Raw genomic sequence first — 18,205 nt, forward strand, 5'->3', positions numbered from 1 at the left:
AATTAAATTTAATCCCTGAAAAAATATAAAACCCCAATTAAAAACTCTCAGCCTGGGCCAGAAAGCTCAAAGAGCCAGGTCTTCAGGTCCCGGCGAAATGAACGAAGGTCGGGGGTGGTCCTGAGCTCCGTGGGCAGCTGGTTCCAGAGGGCAGGTGCACCCACAGAGAAGGCCCTCCCCCTGGGTGTCATCCGCCGGCATTCTTTAACCGGCAACACCCTGAGAAGGCCCTCCCTGTGGGAGTGCACTGGAGAATCTGGTCCTCTATATTATAACTCTTTATGTTTTATCAGTGGCCATATTGGCTGGCTGTAAATTTTTTTACTTTAGTATAGGTAGTCCTTGACATATGACCACAATTGAGCCCAACATTTCTGTTGCTAAGTGAGATATTTGTTAAGTGAGTTTGCCCCACTTTATGACCTTTCTTGCCACAGCTGTTAAGTGAATAACTGCAGTTGTTAAGTTAGTAACATAGCTGTTAAGTGAAACTGGCTTCCCCATTGATTTGGTGTTATAAATTCATAAAGGATGATCACATGACACTGCAACCGTCATTAACATGAACCCATTGCCAAGTGTCTTAATTTTGATCACGACCATGAGGACACTGCAATGGTCATAACTATGAAAAACAGTCATAAATCACTTTTTTCAATGCCATTGTAACTTTGAATGATCACTAAATGAACTGTTGTAAGTTGCGGATTACCTATAACATCTGGAAGATCATAGATTTCTTCTCCTTGATCTAAGCAGTAGTCTAATTTTGGAAATCAAGCAGGTTGATCCTGGTTAGTATATGATCACCTGAAATTCCAGGAATATTGGCTAACCTGAAGAATTAAAAAAATCTGGAACAAAACAATGACAAACCAATTCTAAAATGCTCCTGAGGAAAGTGTATGGGGAAGCCAGTAACACTTAACAACAGTGTTACTAACGTAACAACTACAGTGATTCAATTAACAACTGTGGCAAGAAAGGTTGTTAAAATCAGGCAAAACTCGCTTAACAATTGTCTCACTTAGCAACAGAAATTTTGGGCTCAATTGATGTCGAAAGTTGTGAACTACCTGTATTTCCCACAATACACTGGTGTGGGGAAGTGTTGAAGAACATCTACATTGGAATAGGCAAATTGTGACACACAGATATTTATGAACTACAACTCCCAGAAAGCATCAGCCACTTTTGAAGATTGCAGGGATTTGTCATGCAGCAATAGTTCAGGTTTCCTACCCTGATCTGCAGGTTGTTTTTTTAAAATAAAATCTGAATCAGGGATTATCGGATTTGCAGGTCTATTCCATATTCTGCGCAGTGGAGCTTATCCAAGACAGAAGACCTCTAGTGAAGAGAGAACTCAGCCAAGTTAGGAACTCAGCTGTACATTTCTGTGCTTGTCAAGTTCATGATATTTCTCACAAGTTGCAAAGGGGTGAGGGGGAAAGATCAAGTAGGATGTGTAATATGATCCAAGAGTTCATGAGTGTATGGAGAGCTAGAAGTAAATACATGTAGCAAACATAGACATTTGTTAGCACAGGATACAGTTTTTATGAGTCTAAAGCACTTACAGTACAGCTTTTTAAAAAATGTTTTATCCCTACCCCCATGCCTGCTTTCCAGAGCCAAACCCTTTGGGAGAACGGAAGAGAGAATTCTACAATTTCATGGCTTGAAAAACAACTTTGATTGGCACTTGGCCTCACAGAGGAAGGAAAAAAGAAAAACAGCTTTGGGACAAAGAGCACAAATATTTGAGCTCATTGACTTACATGTTTCTTCATATTTACAAGAGAAATCATGATGCAAAGATATAATTAGAAAGAGGTTGCCAAAGCAAGACTTGAGGTTTTTTTCCTCCCTCCCTCCCTCCCTCCCCCCTCCCTCTCTCTCTCTCTCTCTCTCTCTCACACACACACACACACAGAGCAGAACAAAGACAAACAAAACTTTTGCTGTAAGTTGATGCTTTTGCACAGCTCAGCAGTTTTAATTCATTTGCACTAGACAAATAAAAAACATCTCAGCTAATGCATTCAGTTAGCCACATGTACTAAGAGATCAGAATATTGCTAACCTGTAGATGGACAGGATGTTAACATTGTTAAGAATGTGCTGTAAGAAATTTGGTTTTTCCGGTGGGTTGGGGCTGGGGGGGGTGAGCAAGGGGGGAGGGGGAGGGAAGCAGATATTAGCAAGGTTTGGTTTATTGTTTATAAGTTTTCAATGTCACTTACAGAGCTGGGAACAAGCATTACAGCCAAGTACTCCTCCTTCCCTCGTGTGCTCAATCACTGCTTAGCTTAGATTCTTACTTGTGTTAACATCCCCTGTAGAAGTTTAATTGGAGTGTTTCAGCTTCATGCCAGTTTACAAGCTAGCCAGGGTTCTTATCATTTTTTTTCCACCCTGCCTGTTTTCCAGAGAGAAGTGGAAGATAAGGTTAATTAGGAGAAAGGTGGTCGAAGAATCACCAGTGAATTTCATTGCTGAACAAAGATTTGAACCAAAGTTCCTCCTGTGTACAACTCATATTCCACTTACTGCAATAGCACCTATTGCCAACTAATGGAATACAGTGTGGATGCAGTTGCAAGGACTTTTACTGAGCTTCACCTGGTAAACAAATTAAACTGTATTTTATTTATCTGATTTTTATCCCACCTGGTCAGAAGCTCAGGGCGGGCACAGTGTTCTCTTTTCCTCAGTATATATTCTATCACACAAAAAGGATGCAATCCAAATATGTCATTCTTTTGAAGAAATCTGCACATGGGTACACACAATGATTCAAAGTTCCTTTCCTTGGCACCCACCAAGTTGCCTTCCTAGGGAAATGGCTTTACCAAAAATTAAAAGCTGACATACTGAAAACAAAATGTCAACCTCCATCATGACTTTTTACTTATAAAATGCCTTTGTAATTGAAATGGGCCCCAGAAATTTTCTTGGATGTAAAATAAACATTGTGAAGTGATTTGATGCAGGTACACACCCTTGCTTGAAAAGAATAAATGTTGCATAAACTAGAAGCCATATAGATGGTACTTCTATGAAGTGGTAGCAAGGTGTTTGTTAAATCAGGGATTTACACAACATATTTTATGAACAGAAAACTCTCCTCACAAGCAGTTACTTTGGAAGAATGCCTGCCATATTCTTGAAATTCCAGTTGTAATCACCATCCCCCCAAATTTGAAGCCTTCTGTGCTTAGACTTGATTTTGTTTACCAAGGTTTATTGAACTGGGTTAATTCACACAACATACTGACAATCATGATTTCCCCAAGGCATTAGGGACTTGGATGATACAACCATGCTAAGTGAAAAACCAATCACATTGTGGCTTTGCTCACATTTAGAACCAGATTGTTTAAAAATGCAAATTAAATAAGTTGTTAGGTGCCATCTACGTGGACAATAGCAGGCATGTCTTTTGACTCATTTCCTTTGGAAAAAAGTGGAAAATGTCTCTCAAGATATTAACAATTTATAGTTTTTAACGTCTTCCATATATTTAAAATAATAGGTCTATTTAAATTCAGGGCAACTTTTATTAATTGGATAAGACAAATCTACATATGTCTTAGATATGTATTTCTGTGATTACATAAAAACACAAATATGGACAGTATGCATAGATTTCTCTTGTCCAATCAATTATAGTGTAGAAGTTTTTATTAAACTGATTACTGTATGTGCCATCAAGATAGTGTTGACTTTTTCCAATAGCATAGATTTTCTCCAGTAATTATAGTACATTTATTTGGACAGAGGAAATACTCACCTGTACTGCTATTAATATAATAAGCATATTTATGTATCAACTAAGCCACAGTCTGCTAAACTATGGTTTACTGAACAAACAACTGGATTCATATACTATATGATGTAATGCCCGGTTCAGACAACAAGATAGAGTATAATATGGTTTGCATCATTGTGGTCCAGTACAATGCATATACCCAGCCAATGATATGCAGGGAGCAACGAATGTTCCCCTAATTATATACTTCAACATAATAAAGATCTCACAAAACATTGATGGAGCATAACCAGTCAGCTGCACAAACATATCCTTTTTCCCCAAGACTTGTGTTGAAAACAATATTTCGAAGACACATATCACTCAGCCTGATTGTACCAACCCACTACCCAGCTATTCCTCACTTTTTCAATTTCATTCTTTCATCAGAAGGAATTTATTATTGTGATGGATAATACAGGAACAATCAATACTGAAGACTGTGTTAGTCCTTTAGGGTCCTTTGTTAAAAGTTCATCAGATGAAAAATCTTAATATTGTCCAAAAGCATTTTCATTAGCAATAACTATATAATGAAGAAGGCTGAGATGAGAAAAAATACAGTGAAATTTTCAGACATAATACAATTATGCTAGGGAGAATTTGATATAGGAGACAATATCTACAGAGGTCAAAGCTTTGAAAGGGGGAATACACAATCCAAACAAATTTTCCAAGCTTGAATCTTCAGGGTCAATAGGGCAGAGTTGAAATATTAGGAAGAAAAGCAATAGTATCAAAAAACAATAGAAATGCAACAATACAAACATTATTATTAAAATATGAACACATGCCAGTTTAGTCTCTCACTGAAATCAGTGGGATTTATGTGCTTATAATAATGAAATATAGATATGTATGGATAATTTTTAATACAGCCTTCCCCATCTTAACCTATATAAGGTGATTATAGAAACTGTGGTCCATCTGGAAGGCACCAGATTGGTGAAGATTGATTTTAAGATATAAAATGATTCACAGTATGATTTCAAAAACCTGATAATCATGAATCTGCTGTTTTGGCACTTGGATCTATGACACAACAAATACCATTTATCTTTTTGTGATGGAAGTACAGAAAGCACTGCAGTGCTCAGAGTTATTTAGGCATTATCTATTTTTGTATTTTATTGCAGTATAAACATTACTAGAAAGGATTATTAGCATTACTTGTATTTTATTACTAGGGCAAGGATTACTAGCATTCACAAAGACTCAATTCCTATATCCATATATACTTACAGCAAGCCCTATGTTCTAGCTGGATATCAAGTTATCACTTAGAGGTGATCAAAAGAATATCTCCTCCACTCAATTTCTGATTTTAATGAACATGATTATCTACTATATTTGATCCTGAATATCATGCACTGTTTTATTCAAAGCCATTTCTCTTATGCATTACCCCAAACTCTTTTCCTTTAAAGAAGTGAGGTCTTAATAAAAAAGCCCCTTGAACACATTTTCGGAAAAGGCAAAACCAGAAGCGCCACATACAGGAAAGGCACAATGGGAATGCAACATTACCAAACAGTACGGATATTCACACAACACGCAATCAGCACATAATTCAACACAAAATTATTAGGCGTTTTTATTACCTGTGTCTTATTTTATATCCCTCGAACCATGAGGAGATATAGGGAAACGTGAGTGTACATTTATTGCCATAAAAAAAATCAGATAAACCTAGCAAGCTAATACATATATGTCTATATATATATATATACATATTTCTTGTATGTTTGGGTGTACATATATCTGAATGAAGCAGCAGAGAAGCAGTTGCAATAAATTTTATATATGCTCATGTGCATCTATTTATAGATTTTTTGAGGAAATCATTGCAAAACCCTCCCAAGGAACAACCTCCCCCCCCAAACAATAACAACCCGCAGATTTTTATTTTTTTAAAGAGAAGATTTCTACCCAGCCCCCTCTCAAAGCCCTTCTGAGGAGGTGTGGCCGGAGCAAGCAGCCCAATAGCCTTCCCTCAGCCGGATTTCCCCTAACCCCCCCCCCCACCCCCAACCCCGGGTGCCAAACTAGAACCCGTCATCCTCAGCCAGTGCCGTGGATGATGGATGCTGTCGTCCCGCGTTTCCGGAAGGGCGCCGAGAAAGGCAGCCGAACCCAGGCGGAGCAGCCCCTCGCCGTGTCGGGGAGAAAAGGCAGACCCACCTGCCTGAGGACTTTCCGGCAGTTGCTACAGACCCGGCGGCACTCGCTGCTGCGCCCGTGCCCGCTGCTGTGGCCGTCGCCGGGCACCGCCGGAGGGCAAGACGTGGCGCCGCCGCTTCTGTTCATGGTGCAGCCGGCGAGCGGCGGGCAGAGGAGGGAAGCGGCGGCGGGCTCAGCGTCCGGCTGGCTTCGGAGCCCGGCGGCGGCGGCGGCGGCGGCGGCGACTGCAGCCCCAGCAGAAGCGCCTCGGGCCGCCGCCCCCTCCCCCGCCCCTTCCAGCCCCGCTTGGCTTCTCCAGCCCAGGAACAGCCGCTTCCATTCCCCCTCGCGCACACCCCTCTGCCGCGGCCAATCGCCGCTCTCCGACCACGCCCCTTCTCTACCCGACCGGCCAGTAGAAACGCTGCAAGAGGGCAAACCAATCCAGGCGCTTCTCTCTCGTCCTCATCTCCGGGCAGTCTCCGAGTGAGGGGCGGGAACCCAGAGGGTAGAGGGGCGGGACGAAGAGGAGGCGGACGTCCAGCTGGAGGTTTGGAGGCTGGGCTTCCGCCCACCAATCAGAGGCGCCTCGGTCAAGGAGACGGGGGGGGGGAAAGAGAGAGAGAGAGAGAGAGAGAGCGCACGAGGCGGTTACGCCCCCCTTTTGCAGCTCCCGGGAAGGAGGAGGAAAGGCGAAGCTTTGTTTACGAAACTGTCGAAATCCTAAAGCAAAACTGCGGGAACGGATCATCCTTAGTTTTGCTGCTTCCAGAAAAGGGGGCAGAAAATTGTTGAAGTCCAATCTCGGATTGTGTGTGTGTGTGTGTGTGTGTGTGTGTGTGTGTGTGTGTTAAATGCGCGATGCTTTGTTCCATTCTTCCGCAAATCGTCTAAACCAGGGGTAGGCAACCTTGGCTCTTTTATGACTCGCGGACTTCAACTCCCAGAATTCCCGAGCCAGCTATGCTGGCTCGGGAATTCTGGGAGTTGAAGTCCGCGAGTCATAAAAGAGCCAAGGTTGCCGACCCCTGGTCTAAACTATTCAGATTCCAACTCCGAATATTCCCAATCAATTCAGCTTGCTAGCTTTGGTTAAGGGGGGGAACTGAAGTCAGATGCAGCTAGAAGACACAAAGTTGTGAAAAGCTGCTTTCTCTCTCGCTTTGGCGCTTGCAAAACCCTATCCTTGGGTTGACAGTTTGCTAATCCATAGCAGGCTTTAATAAAACAAAGGGAAGCTGCAAACCATGATTTACAAACTAGAATGCAGTGCTCTAAACTAAAAAACAAACAAACCCCAAACCATGTCATAGCTGAATAAAATGCGTGAATACCTTGGGTTTGTCTCGCTGAGGCCAGCTAAATTGAGATTGCTATCTTGGTGGTCCCCTTCATGGATTACTGCCTTGTCGTGGCGAAGGGGCTTGCGTAATTCAATGAAGCTATGAGCTATGCCGTGCAGGGCCACCCAAGACGGACAGGTCATAGCCGAGAGTTCTGACAAAACGTGATCCACTGGAGAAGGAAATGGCAACCCACTCCAGTATCTTTGCCATGAAAACCCTATGGACAGTACCAAAAGGCAAAACGATATGACGCTGGAAGATGAGCCCCTCAGGTCGGAAGGCGTCCAATATGCTACTGGGGAAGAGCAGAGGGCTAGTACTAGTAGCGCCAGAAAGAATGAAGCGACTGGGCCAAAGCCGAAAGGACGCTCAGCTGTGGATGTGTCTGGTGGTGAAAGGAAAGTCCGATGCTGTAAAGATTTTTTCTCCATAGGAACCTGGAATGTAAGATCCATGAATCAAGGAAAGCTGGACGTGGTCAAACAAGAAATGACAAGACTGAACATCGACATCTTAGGTATCAGCGAACTAAAATGGACAGGAATGGGTGAATTTAATTCAGATGACCATCAGGTATACTACTGCGGGCAAGAATCCCTCAGAAGAAATGGAGTAGCCTTCATAGTCAATAAAAGAGTAGGAAAAGCAATACTGGGATACAATCCTCAAAATGACAGAATGATCTCAGTTCGAATCCAAGGCAAACCATTCAATATCACAGTAGTCCAAGTCTATGCCCCAACCACCAGTGCTGAAGAGGATGAAATTGACCAGTTCTATGAAGCCCTACAGCACCTTATAGAACTAACACCAAAAAATGATGTCCTTATCATCATGGGGGATTGGAATGCTAAAGTAGGAAGCCAAAAGATAACTGGAATAACAGGCAAGTTTGGCCTTGGAGTACAAAATGAAGCAGGGCACAGGCTGATAGAATTTTGTCAAGAGAATACGATGGTCATAGCAAACACTCTTTTCCAACAACCCAAGAGACGGCTCTACACATGGACATCACCAGACGGTCAACACAGAAATCAGATTGACTATATGCTCTGCAGCCAAAGATGGAGAAGCTCTATACAGTCAGTAAAAACAAGACCAGGAGCTGACTGTGGCTCAGACCATGAGCTTCTCCTTGCAAAGTTTAAGCTTAAACTGAAGAAAGTAGGGAAAAGCACTAGGCCACTCAGGTATGAATTAAATCATATCCCTGTTGAATATACAGTAGAGGTGACAAATAGATTTAAGGAATTAGATCTGATAGACAGAGTGCCTGAAGAACTATGGACAGAGGTTCGCGACATTGTACAACAGGTAGCAACCAAAACCATCCCAAAGAAAAAGAAATGCAAGAAAGCAAAATGGCTGTCTGAGGAAGCTTTGCAAATAGCTAAGGAAAGGAGGGAAGCGAAAGGTAAGGGAGAAAAACATACATATGCCCAATTGAATGCAGAATTCCAGAGAATAGCTAGAAGAGATAAGAATGCCTTCTTAAATGAACAGTGCAAAGAAATAGAAGAAAACAATAGAATAGGGAGGACCAGAGATCTTTTCAAGAAAATTGGACAGATGAAGGGAACGTTTAATGCAAAAATGGGCATGATAAAGGACCAAAATGGCAGGGACCTAACAGAGGCAGAAGAGATTAAGAAGAGGTGGCAAAATTACACAGAAGAACTATACAAGAATGAGCTTAATGTCCCTGATAATCACAATGAGGTGGTCACTGACCTCGAGCCAGACATCCTAAAATGTGAAGTGAAGTGGGCCTTAGAAAAGCTGAGCAACAACAAAGCTAGTGGAGGTGACAGTATTCCAGCTGAGCTATTCAAAATCTTAAAAGACAGTGCAGTAAAGGTGCTACACTCAATTTGCCAGCAAATTTGGAAAACTCAACAGTGGCCACAGGATTGGAAAAGATCAGTTTACATTCCAATTCCAAAGAAAGGCAGTGCCAAAGAATGTTCAAACTATCGCACCATTGCACTCATTTCTCATGCTAGTAAAGTCATGCTTAAAATCCTACAAGCTAGACTTCAGCAGTATGTGGATCGAGAACTACCGGAAGTACAGGCAGGATTTCGAAGAGGCAGAGGAACTAGAGATCAAATTGCCAACATACGCTGGATCATGGAGAAAGCTAGGGAGTTCCAGAAAAACATCTACTTCTGCTTCATTGACTATGCTAAAGCCTTTGATTGTGTGGATCATAACAAACTGGGGCAAGTTCTTAAAGAGATGGGAGTACCAGACCATCTTATTTGTCTCTTGAGAAACCTATATGCGGGTCAAGAAGCAACAGTGAGAACTGGACATGGAACCACTGATTGGTTCAAAATTGGGAAAGGAGTCCGGCAAGGCTGTATACTGTCGCCCTGCCTATTTAACTTATATGCAGAGCACATCATGAGAAAGGCAGGGCTAGATGAATCAAAAGTTGGAATTAAGATTGCCGGAAGAAATATCAACAACCTAAGATACGCAGATGATACCACTCTAATGGCAGAAAGTGAAGAAGAACTAAAGAGCCTCTTGTTGCGGGTGAAGAAGGAGAGTGCAAAACTTGGGTTGAAACTTAACATTAAGAAAACCAAGATCATGGCATCTGGCCCTCTCAATTCCTGGCAAATAGATGGGGAAGAAATGGAGGTAGTGACAGATTTTATTTTCCTGGGCTCCAAGATCACTGCAGATGGGGACTGTAGCCAAGAAATTAAAAGACGCTTGCTCCTGGGGAGGAAAGCCATGGCAAATCTAGACAGCACACTAAAAAGCAGAGACATCACCCTGTCAACAAAAGTGCGTATAGTCAAGGCTATGGTCTTCCCAGTTGCAATGTATGGCAGTGAAAGTTGGACCATAAGAAAGGCTGAGCGCCAAAGAATTGAGGCCTTTGCTGGAGAAGACTCCTGCGAGTCCCTTGGACTGCAAGGCGATCAAACCGGTCAGTCCTAGAGGAGATCAATCCTGACTGCTCTTTAGAAGGCCAGATCCTGAAGCTAAAACTCAAATACTTTGGCCACCTAATGAGAAGGAAGGACTCACTGGAGAAGAGCCTAATGCTGGGAAAGATCGAGGGCAATAGAAGAAGGGGACGACAGAGAATGAGGTGGCTGGATGGAGTCACTGAAGCAGTAGGCGTGAGCTTAAATGGACTCCAGAAGATGGTAGAGGACAGGAAGGCCTGGAGGAATGTTGTCCATAGGGTCGCGATGGGTCGGACACGACTTCGCAGCTAACAACAACAATCTTGGTGGTAAGGCCCATTGAATGCAAGAACCCCCATGAAGAAGGTTCCACTTATAGGTAGATTGCGTGGATTTGCATGAGTTTCTCTTTATTATTTTTTGTTGTTCTTGTTGCCAGTTGTGTTGGACTTGCACTCCTGAAGGGCTGGACAAAAATGATCCCAAGAAAGAAATACAGTACGATGTTTGTTACAGAAGCACACATTCAAGTCTTTCAAGGAGGATTATTGAAAGATCTTAAAAAACAACAACCAACACCTGACTTTACTGAAGCCATTGAAATCCAGGAACAATGCCAGTGTGTAGGATGATTCTACAGTCTATCTACCTTTAAAATGCTCGAGCATGTTTGCTCAAATAAAAGGAGCGAACTCAAAGGTACTCATGGGGAAATTCCCGGTGTCTCTTGAGAAAAACAAAGAGGAACCCTGTAATGCTAAAGAGGAGGCAGACAATGACAGGGCTTTTCTGATCACAAAGACTGGGCTTAACTGAGTGTGTTTAACCCAATCACTGCCATTAGCAATGCTGGGTCAATGAATGCTGGAGGAAACCAGGAAGAACAATAAACAAAATCAAGAGATTGAGAATCCAGTTGCCATTGGAAGAAAGCTGAGATTCACAAATGCTGTGCCCTGAGGGCCTAATTTAGCCCAAAACATATTGGGGTACAGAAGAAAGAATTTACATGTCCTTGGCAGCACAGCCTGAGCATAAACCCAGTGTGGGTGCTTTGGATGACACATCAAAGAGCATTGGTATACTTGATGCAACTCTTGTATTAATATCGCAATGACTATAAATCTCATTTTTGTTGAAAGCTTTTTCTTCTAGCAATGAAACAGTAGCAGCTGGCCTGGGTAATGCTTTACAGTCTGCTCAATGCTTTCTGGACTGTATCACTTCAGAATACAGGTGGGATCTTTACATGAGAATGCTCAACAATTCAGACTCTCCATCTGTGGCATGGCCGTGGGACCATGCAAGAACTTGTAGATTCAGACAATTTTATGTACTCTGTGTCTCTTCAAGATCCTATCATCAACTCTGCAGTTGCAATGACTAATTAAAGTATAAAGTAAGATAAAATGAATATGCAGCTGGATAAACATCTGCTACGCTAAATTTCTTTTTATTTCTGGGATTCTTTCTGCATAGGTATTTTCCCCAAATGTTATGGGTCCTCCAAAGGCATAAATACTATTTGTAACTTTTGGGATGACTTGGGTTGGTTATATTTTCTATGAGTGGATTACAATTTACAGTTTGTTAACAGAGTGTTTTGAAACTTTAATTTTGTTTTGTTTCAGTATTCTTTTTCTTCCTGTTAACTACTTTGTTACTAATCTAACATATAGAAGACCTATTTGCAAATAGATTTAGCAGCTTATTTATTTATTTATTTTGCAAGGGCTGGGAACTAATGTAGTAATGTATTAATCAGTATTCAACCAGAGGCAATAATAAATGCATATGTGTTGTTCTTGTTTTTTGATGCACATGCTTTGATCTGTGTTTTTTTGTCTTGCTGTTTCTTTTTTGTTTTCTGTGGAATGTTTTATTCAGAGTTTTGCATTCTAACCTTGTCTTGAGTAAAATAAAAGTATAGGTTAAAAAGGGCATAAATACAGTATCCTCTGTGATTATCGCTCAGTCAAGAACCACAATAATACCTATGATGGTAGTTGTAGTGAGTTTAAAGTCATGTCTGGTTGATATTTTATGTACTTTCGCTAAGTCCTATTAAAGCACTGTAAGTGAAGTGGTTCTCATTTTCGGTCTGACAACCAGCTACATATTTGTACGATGTGTGCAGGATACAGAGTCAGAAAACAGCGTGTGGTTATTCACAGTTATGCAGCTGCATAGGTGAACATGAAAAGCAGCTTCAAAAAAAGAAGAAGAAAATAACCCATTATTTCCTGCTTGCAAATCCTTTCTCCCCTGCCTGAGATTAAATGAAAAGGACAGGAAATACTGCAAAAAAAGTTATATAATGGAAGTTGGCAATTTGCATCTCTCTAAATCCAGCTTTGTGTCCACTGCTATAGCTCTTTCCAAATGTAGCATTAAATATATCACAAAATTACTTTTCTTGTATTTTCTTCCATTAAGTGTCTTGTTCTGAGGCAGAAAATACATAAAAACTGTTTTATAAACCCATACAGGCTTGATATACAGCCTTGACTTACACCCACATCTGAGCCCAAATTGTAAGTTGCTAAGTAAGACATTGGTTAAGTGTGTTTTGCTCTATTTTATGATCTTTTTTGCCACAGTTGTTAAGTAAATCACTGCAATTGTTAAATTAATAACATGGTTGTTAAGTGAATCTGGCCTCCTCATTCACTTTGTTTGTCAGAAGGTTGCAAAAGGTGATCACATGACCCAAGAACACTGCATAAAAGGGTGATCACATGCCATTGCAACCGTCATAAATATGAGTCAATTGCCAAGGGTCTCTGAATGTTGATTGTGTGCCCATGAGGATGCTGTTGTAATGGTTGTAAGTATGAAAATGGTTCATAAGTCACTTTTTTCAATGCTGTTTTAATTCCGAATGGAATTACTAAATTACTAAACGAGCTGTTGTAAGCCGAGGACTACTTGTAGTTAAACACCCATGAAGAAATAAGCATTTTCCTCAAAGGTGCTGGTGATGACCTATAAAGCCCTAAATGGCATGGGTCCGGATTATCTGAGGGAGCACCTGCTGCCAGCATCAATTTCCCATCGTCCTGTGCGCTCCCACAGGGAGGGCCTCCTCAGGGTACCGCCGGTCAAGGATTGCCGACGGGCGATCCTCAGGTGGAGGGCGTTCTCTGTGGGCGTGCCTGCCCTATGGAATCAACTGCCAACGGAACTCCGGACTGCCCCCGACCTTCGTTCATTTTGCCGGGACCCAAAAACCTGGCTCTTTGAGCTATCTGGTCTGGACTGAGGGGTTTTAATGTTTTTAAATTGTGATTTTAATTTTTTGCGGCTAGACTTACCGTAATTTAATTTTATTTTAATTTTATATTGTATTGTTTTTAAATTTTGCCTTGTAAACCGTCCTGAATCCTTCGGGAGTAGGGCGGTATATAAACCAAATAAATAAATAAATAAATAAATAACGAAATCCAGTTAAAAATAGAAAATTCCATTTCCTTGCCTATTCCTGTCACCTTTGCCTTTCAGGAAAGGCATTGGAGGTAGTCCTTAATTACCCACATCTTTTTCTATAACTTTACAATCACTCCCTTTGGCAAAAGTTAATATCCCACTAGAACAGAAAAAAAATTGATTTGTGGAATGTCGACAATCTAGTCCTATTGTAGAGTGAATTTGTGAAGACGCAGACAGTAACAAATAAATAACATTAGGGAGCAGGTTACCATGCACTGCACAAGTGAGCCTCATGTTACTTCTTTAGGAACAGCCATTGCCTTTGGCAAAAGAATAAAAGAATTAATAACCACAGCTACAGCCTAGCTTGCTTGCACATGTAGAAACAAGATAGATGTGCTGCAAGGCAGCAGGAGATTAGATATTGGCTTTGGGGGAAGTTGAAAAAGTTGGAGAGTGGATGTGAGGGCTGTTTGCCTCAGGTTGTAGGGTTAGTGAAAATCCTTAGTCAGAGGACCTGGTCTCTGTACTAATCAGTGAGAAGATATAATTAGGACAAAGCTGATGGGGACTTGTTTTTTAATGCTGAAGAGCCACCTCACAATACCTCCCGGACAGGCTAATCGCACAGTAAAATATCAAGAGAAAGTTATTTTCTCTCTGTTTTGAGTTTTTGTGGCAATTCATCCTCAGATTTGGTAAGATTTAAATTGTGTTTTGATTTGGGAAGAAACTGCAATCATCAGTAATCATTGTCCGGTCTTTAACAGAGATGGCAGGCCTAACAGAGCTAATTCACAATTGCTTACTTACCTATTGATTGCAGAATACAGCATAACAAAGTTGGAAGGGACCTTGGAGGTCATCAAGTCCAACCCCTTGCTCAAGAAGGAAACCCCATACCATTTCAGACTAATGGTTGTCCAATCTCTTCTTAAAAACATCCAGTGTTGGAGAATCCACAACTTCTGGAGGCAAGTTGTTCCACTGATTAATTGTTCTAACTGTCAGGAAATGTGTCCTTTGTTTTAGGCTGGTTCTCTCCTTGATTAGTTTCCATTCATTGCTTCTTGTTCTGCCTTCAGGTGCTTTGGAAAATAGGTTGACCGCATCTTCTTTGCAGCAACCCCTTAGATATTGGAACACTGCTATCATGTCAGCCTTTTCCATTTCCCCAGGAACATTGTTTCCCAACCTTTATAAGTTGTATGGACTTCAACTCCCAGAATTCCTCAGCCAGCATGTGGGGAGTTGAAGTTCACACATCTTAAAAGTTGCTAAGGTTGAGAAATATTGCCTTAGATGATGCTATTGAGTGGGTGAATCACAAACTTGTGTAGTTTCATTGAATGAAGTCGAGATTACAACTTGAGTGGTAAGAAGCAAAGGGGTCCATGCAGATGATCCTACTTACAGGCTGATGGTGTGGATTTTGGTAAGATGATTTTGCAGTGCTGGAGGATGAAATTCCAAGAAAGGCTTAGGACTGGGGTGTCAAACTGCTGGCCCACAGGCCAGATGTGTCATGGCGAAACCGCACCCACCCCATTGCCGGCAATGGAAAAAAAGTTGTGATATGTCATGACACATCACGTGACATTGCAAATTTGATACCCCTGGCTTAGAATGTGTAGTGTAGAAGTACAAGCCAAAAAAATCCCAAAGGTGTTTTTCAAAAAGCAACCGGTCTTCCTTGGTTTTTTTTTCCTCCTTAAAAATGTTTTGCTTCTCACCCAAGAAGCTTCTTCAGTTCTTGGATGAAAAGCAAAACATTTTCAAGGAGGAAAAAAAAATAAGAATGTCCAGTTGCCTTTTGAAAAGCACCTTTGGGACAGCCATGATCTGGATGATTGAGAATCTCCATAGACACAAGCCAAAAGGCATTTTCTCACAACTGCCTACTTTCCTATCGATCCCAGCCTTCTCTGTTCCATAGGGAATGCAATAGAGTAGGTTATTTATAGGGTAGAAAAACCTTGCCTCCAAATCAAGACCTAGGCATTTGAAAGTGGGTAACAATAAATTGTGACCTGGATATTAAGAGTTTTCAGTAGGGTAGAATCTGTCAAGTTAATGAGCTGACTTCCCTCTGCAAAAATGTGTTTTGATCTGTCCTACACCTCTGTCTTATTCTTCTTTGTGAAGCTGGAACAGAATGAAATATAGAAAAGGGAAGTATTATTTGACATTTATTTATTTATCAAATTTTTATGCCTTTTTATGATATTCTCATGTGAGAAGTGAGAACCAGGATGAACATCGTCTCTTCTGATTTTTATATCAATGTCAAAGGACACAATATGATTTTGACTGGCACGGGCTGACCCAATTTACAATTGGGCTGACCCAATTTACAATTTAAATTGATCTCTTCAAGACTCATTTTTGCCTGTTTGAGATTCCTGTTTATCCCTAGAGCAGGCAGAGGGTAGCTTTTGAAATTCAAGTCTGCACAAAGCTGCTATCAGGGCTGATTTAAACAAAGACTGTACCTTGTTTCCTGGATAGAATCAATCACTTCTGTGGGAGGAAGCTGTTCACTATATTATTGGTTTTGAGCACCGGTCAACACCTTCCTTGCCAAGTTAATTGAGGTCTGAAAAGCTAAAACATTTTTCTGATTGATGTCTTGATAGATTGTGCTATGGCCATAGTCATCACCCACCAACTTTACTGTGTTTGGCTCTGTGGACTTTACTGGTTTATTTTAGCCATTTCACACCAATCTGCATTGAGTATAATATTTTCAAGATTTGAGTAGAAATTAATTGTTTTCATACTTGGTGCAGACAGGAATGAGAAATGGCTAAACCAAGCAGATCTAAACATCTGATAAAGCTACCAGCAAAATGCAGCAGTTGTTATTGTGTGTGTGTGTGTGTGTGCGTGTGTGTGCGTATATAAGTTTTATCCATGAGGAGGTTTACACATAAATAAAAAGCTTTATTTTGATTGGATTTCAACCTCTTGCTAAGAAATTTAAAAAATGGGCCAGTAAGGATAATCTTGCTGCTTCCCCTCCCCAATTAACATTGTTTTCAGCAAGAATGGAGAAGTTAAAACAAGTTAAAATGATGAAACTCTCCGTAAGGCCTGTCTGTGAAAAGACAGAGAAATGCTGACACAAGTATTTTAAAACTGCATCTGATTATTTAAATGAAATAGTACAGGAACCAAAGATATTGCTTGGACAGACTATCTTTCAAATATAGGGGAATGGATACCAGTTTTTGCAATCATCCTGCACCCCACTCTCTATCCCCGAAACTTCCTTGAACCAGTAAGGTAATACTAAAGCCCACCTTTTAAAAAACTTAAAAATTCTCCGCCTCTTTCCTGCTCTTATAGACAGAGCAAGAAGCAAACATATATTTTACACTGTTTTATTTTCCAATATAAGAATAGAAGATGAAAAATGAGAATACAGATAGTCCTCAACTTATACCTATTTATTTAGACATTGCTTGGATTTACAGCGGCACAGAAAAAAGTGCCTTACTACTGGGCCTTGCAAATGTCACAGCATCCCCACAGTTACATGATCAAAATTTGGTCACTTGGCAAGGGGCGTACTGTATGTATTTATAATAGTTGCAGTGTTCAGGGGTCATGTGATCGTTGTTTGTGATCTTCCCAGCCAGCTTCCAACATAGTCAGTAGGGGAAGTTGGATTTGCTTAATAACCATATGATTCACTATCCATTGTGGCAAAAAAAGTTGTAAAAGTGGGAGTGGCTCTCTGAACAACTGCCTTGCTTAGCAACAGAAATTCTTATAACTCAGTTCTGGTTATAAGTCGAGGACTGCCTGTAATGAAATAGAATACAGCCTGACTTACAACAGTTCCTTTAGTGACCATTCAGAGTTACAACGGTACTGAATAAAGTGACTTATGGCCATTTTTTACAGTTACAGCTTTTGCAGCATCCCCACTGTTATGTACTGGGCTTTTGAGGGAATACCACGTGGGTTGCTGGAGCAGCTAACGGCTCTCCAGCAACCCAGACTACAAGTCTCCTGTGCTGCAATTGGCTAGCTCCAGGCGGCAATGATTGGTTCAAACCTATTGGCTGCCGCCTAGGGGCTAGACTATATATTGCGGCTAGTTGCAGCCATTTCCTCAGTACAGTCACAGCACGAATAAAACGATGAGTTACCCTGTACTCCATTCTGCGTCTTCATTCCTGCGCCAAAGAACCCGCTATTTAACACCCACGGTCACGTGATCAAAATTCAGAGGCCTGGCAAGTGACTCATATTTATGATGGTTGCAGTGTCCCAGGGTCATGTGATCCCCTTTTGCACTCTTCTGACAAGCCAAGTCAATGGGGAAGTCAGTTCCACTTAACAGCCAGGTTACTAACTTAACAACTTCAATGATTCCCTTAACAACTGTAGTGAGAAATGTTGTAAAATGGGGCAAAACTCACTTAACAAATGTCTCACTTAACAACAGAAATTTTGGGCTCAATTGTGGTCATAAATAGAAGACTATCTGCATTCACAGATAAGGTCCTATTGATAAACTG

General features: G+C 41.1%; 1 protein-coding gene across 1 annotated transcript in view; it reads right to left on the minus strand.

Moving 5' to 3' along the window:
• SESN3 (sestrin 3) overlaps positions 1–6,265 on the minus strand; it is a 74,510-nt gene extending 68,245 nt beyond the window's left edge. Inside the window, exon 1 of the mRNA XM_081326207.1 lies at positions 5,996–6,265. Coding sequence (XP_081182333.1) covers positions 5,996–6,121 — 126 coding nt within the window. The 5' untranslated portion in view covers positions 6,122–6,265. The remainder of the gene's footprint in view (positions 1–5,995) is intronic.
• Positions 6,266–18,205: the final 11,940 nt, after the last annotated feature.

Source organism: Vipera berus, assembly GCF_964194415.1.
Source record: "Vipera berus genome assembly, chromosome: 4".
In the NCBI taxonomy this organism is placed as follows: domain Eukaryota; kingdom Metazoa; phylum Chordata; class Lepidosauria; order Squamata; family Viperidae; genus Vipera; species Vipera berus.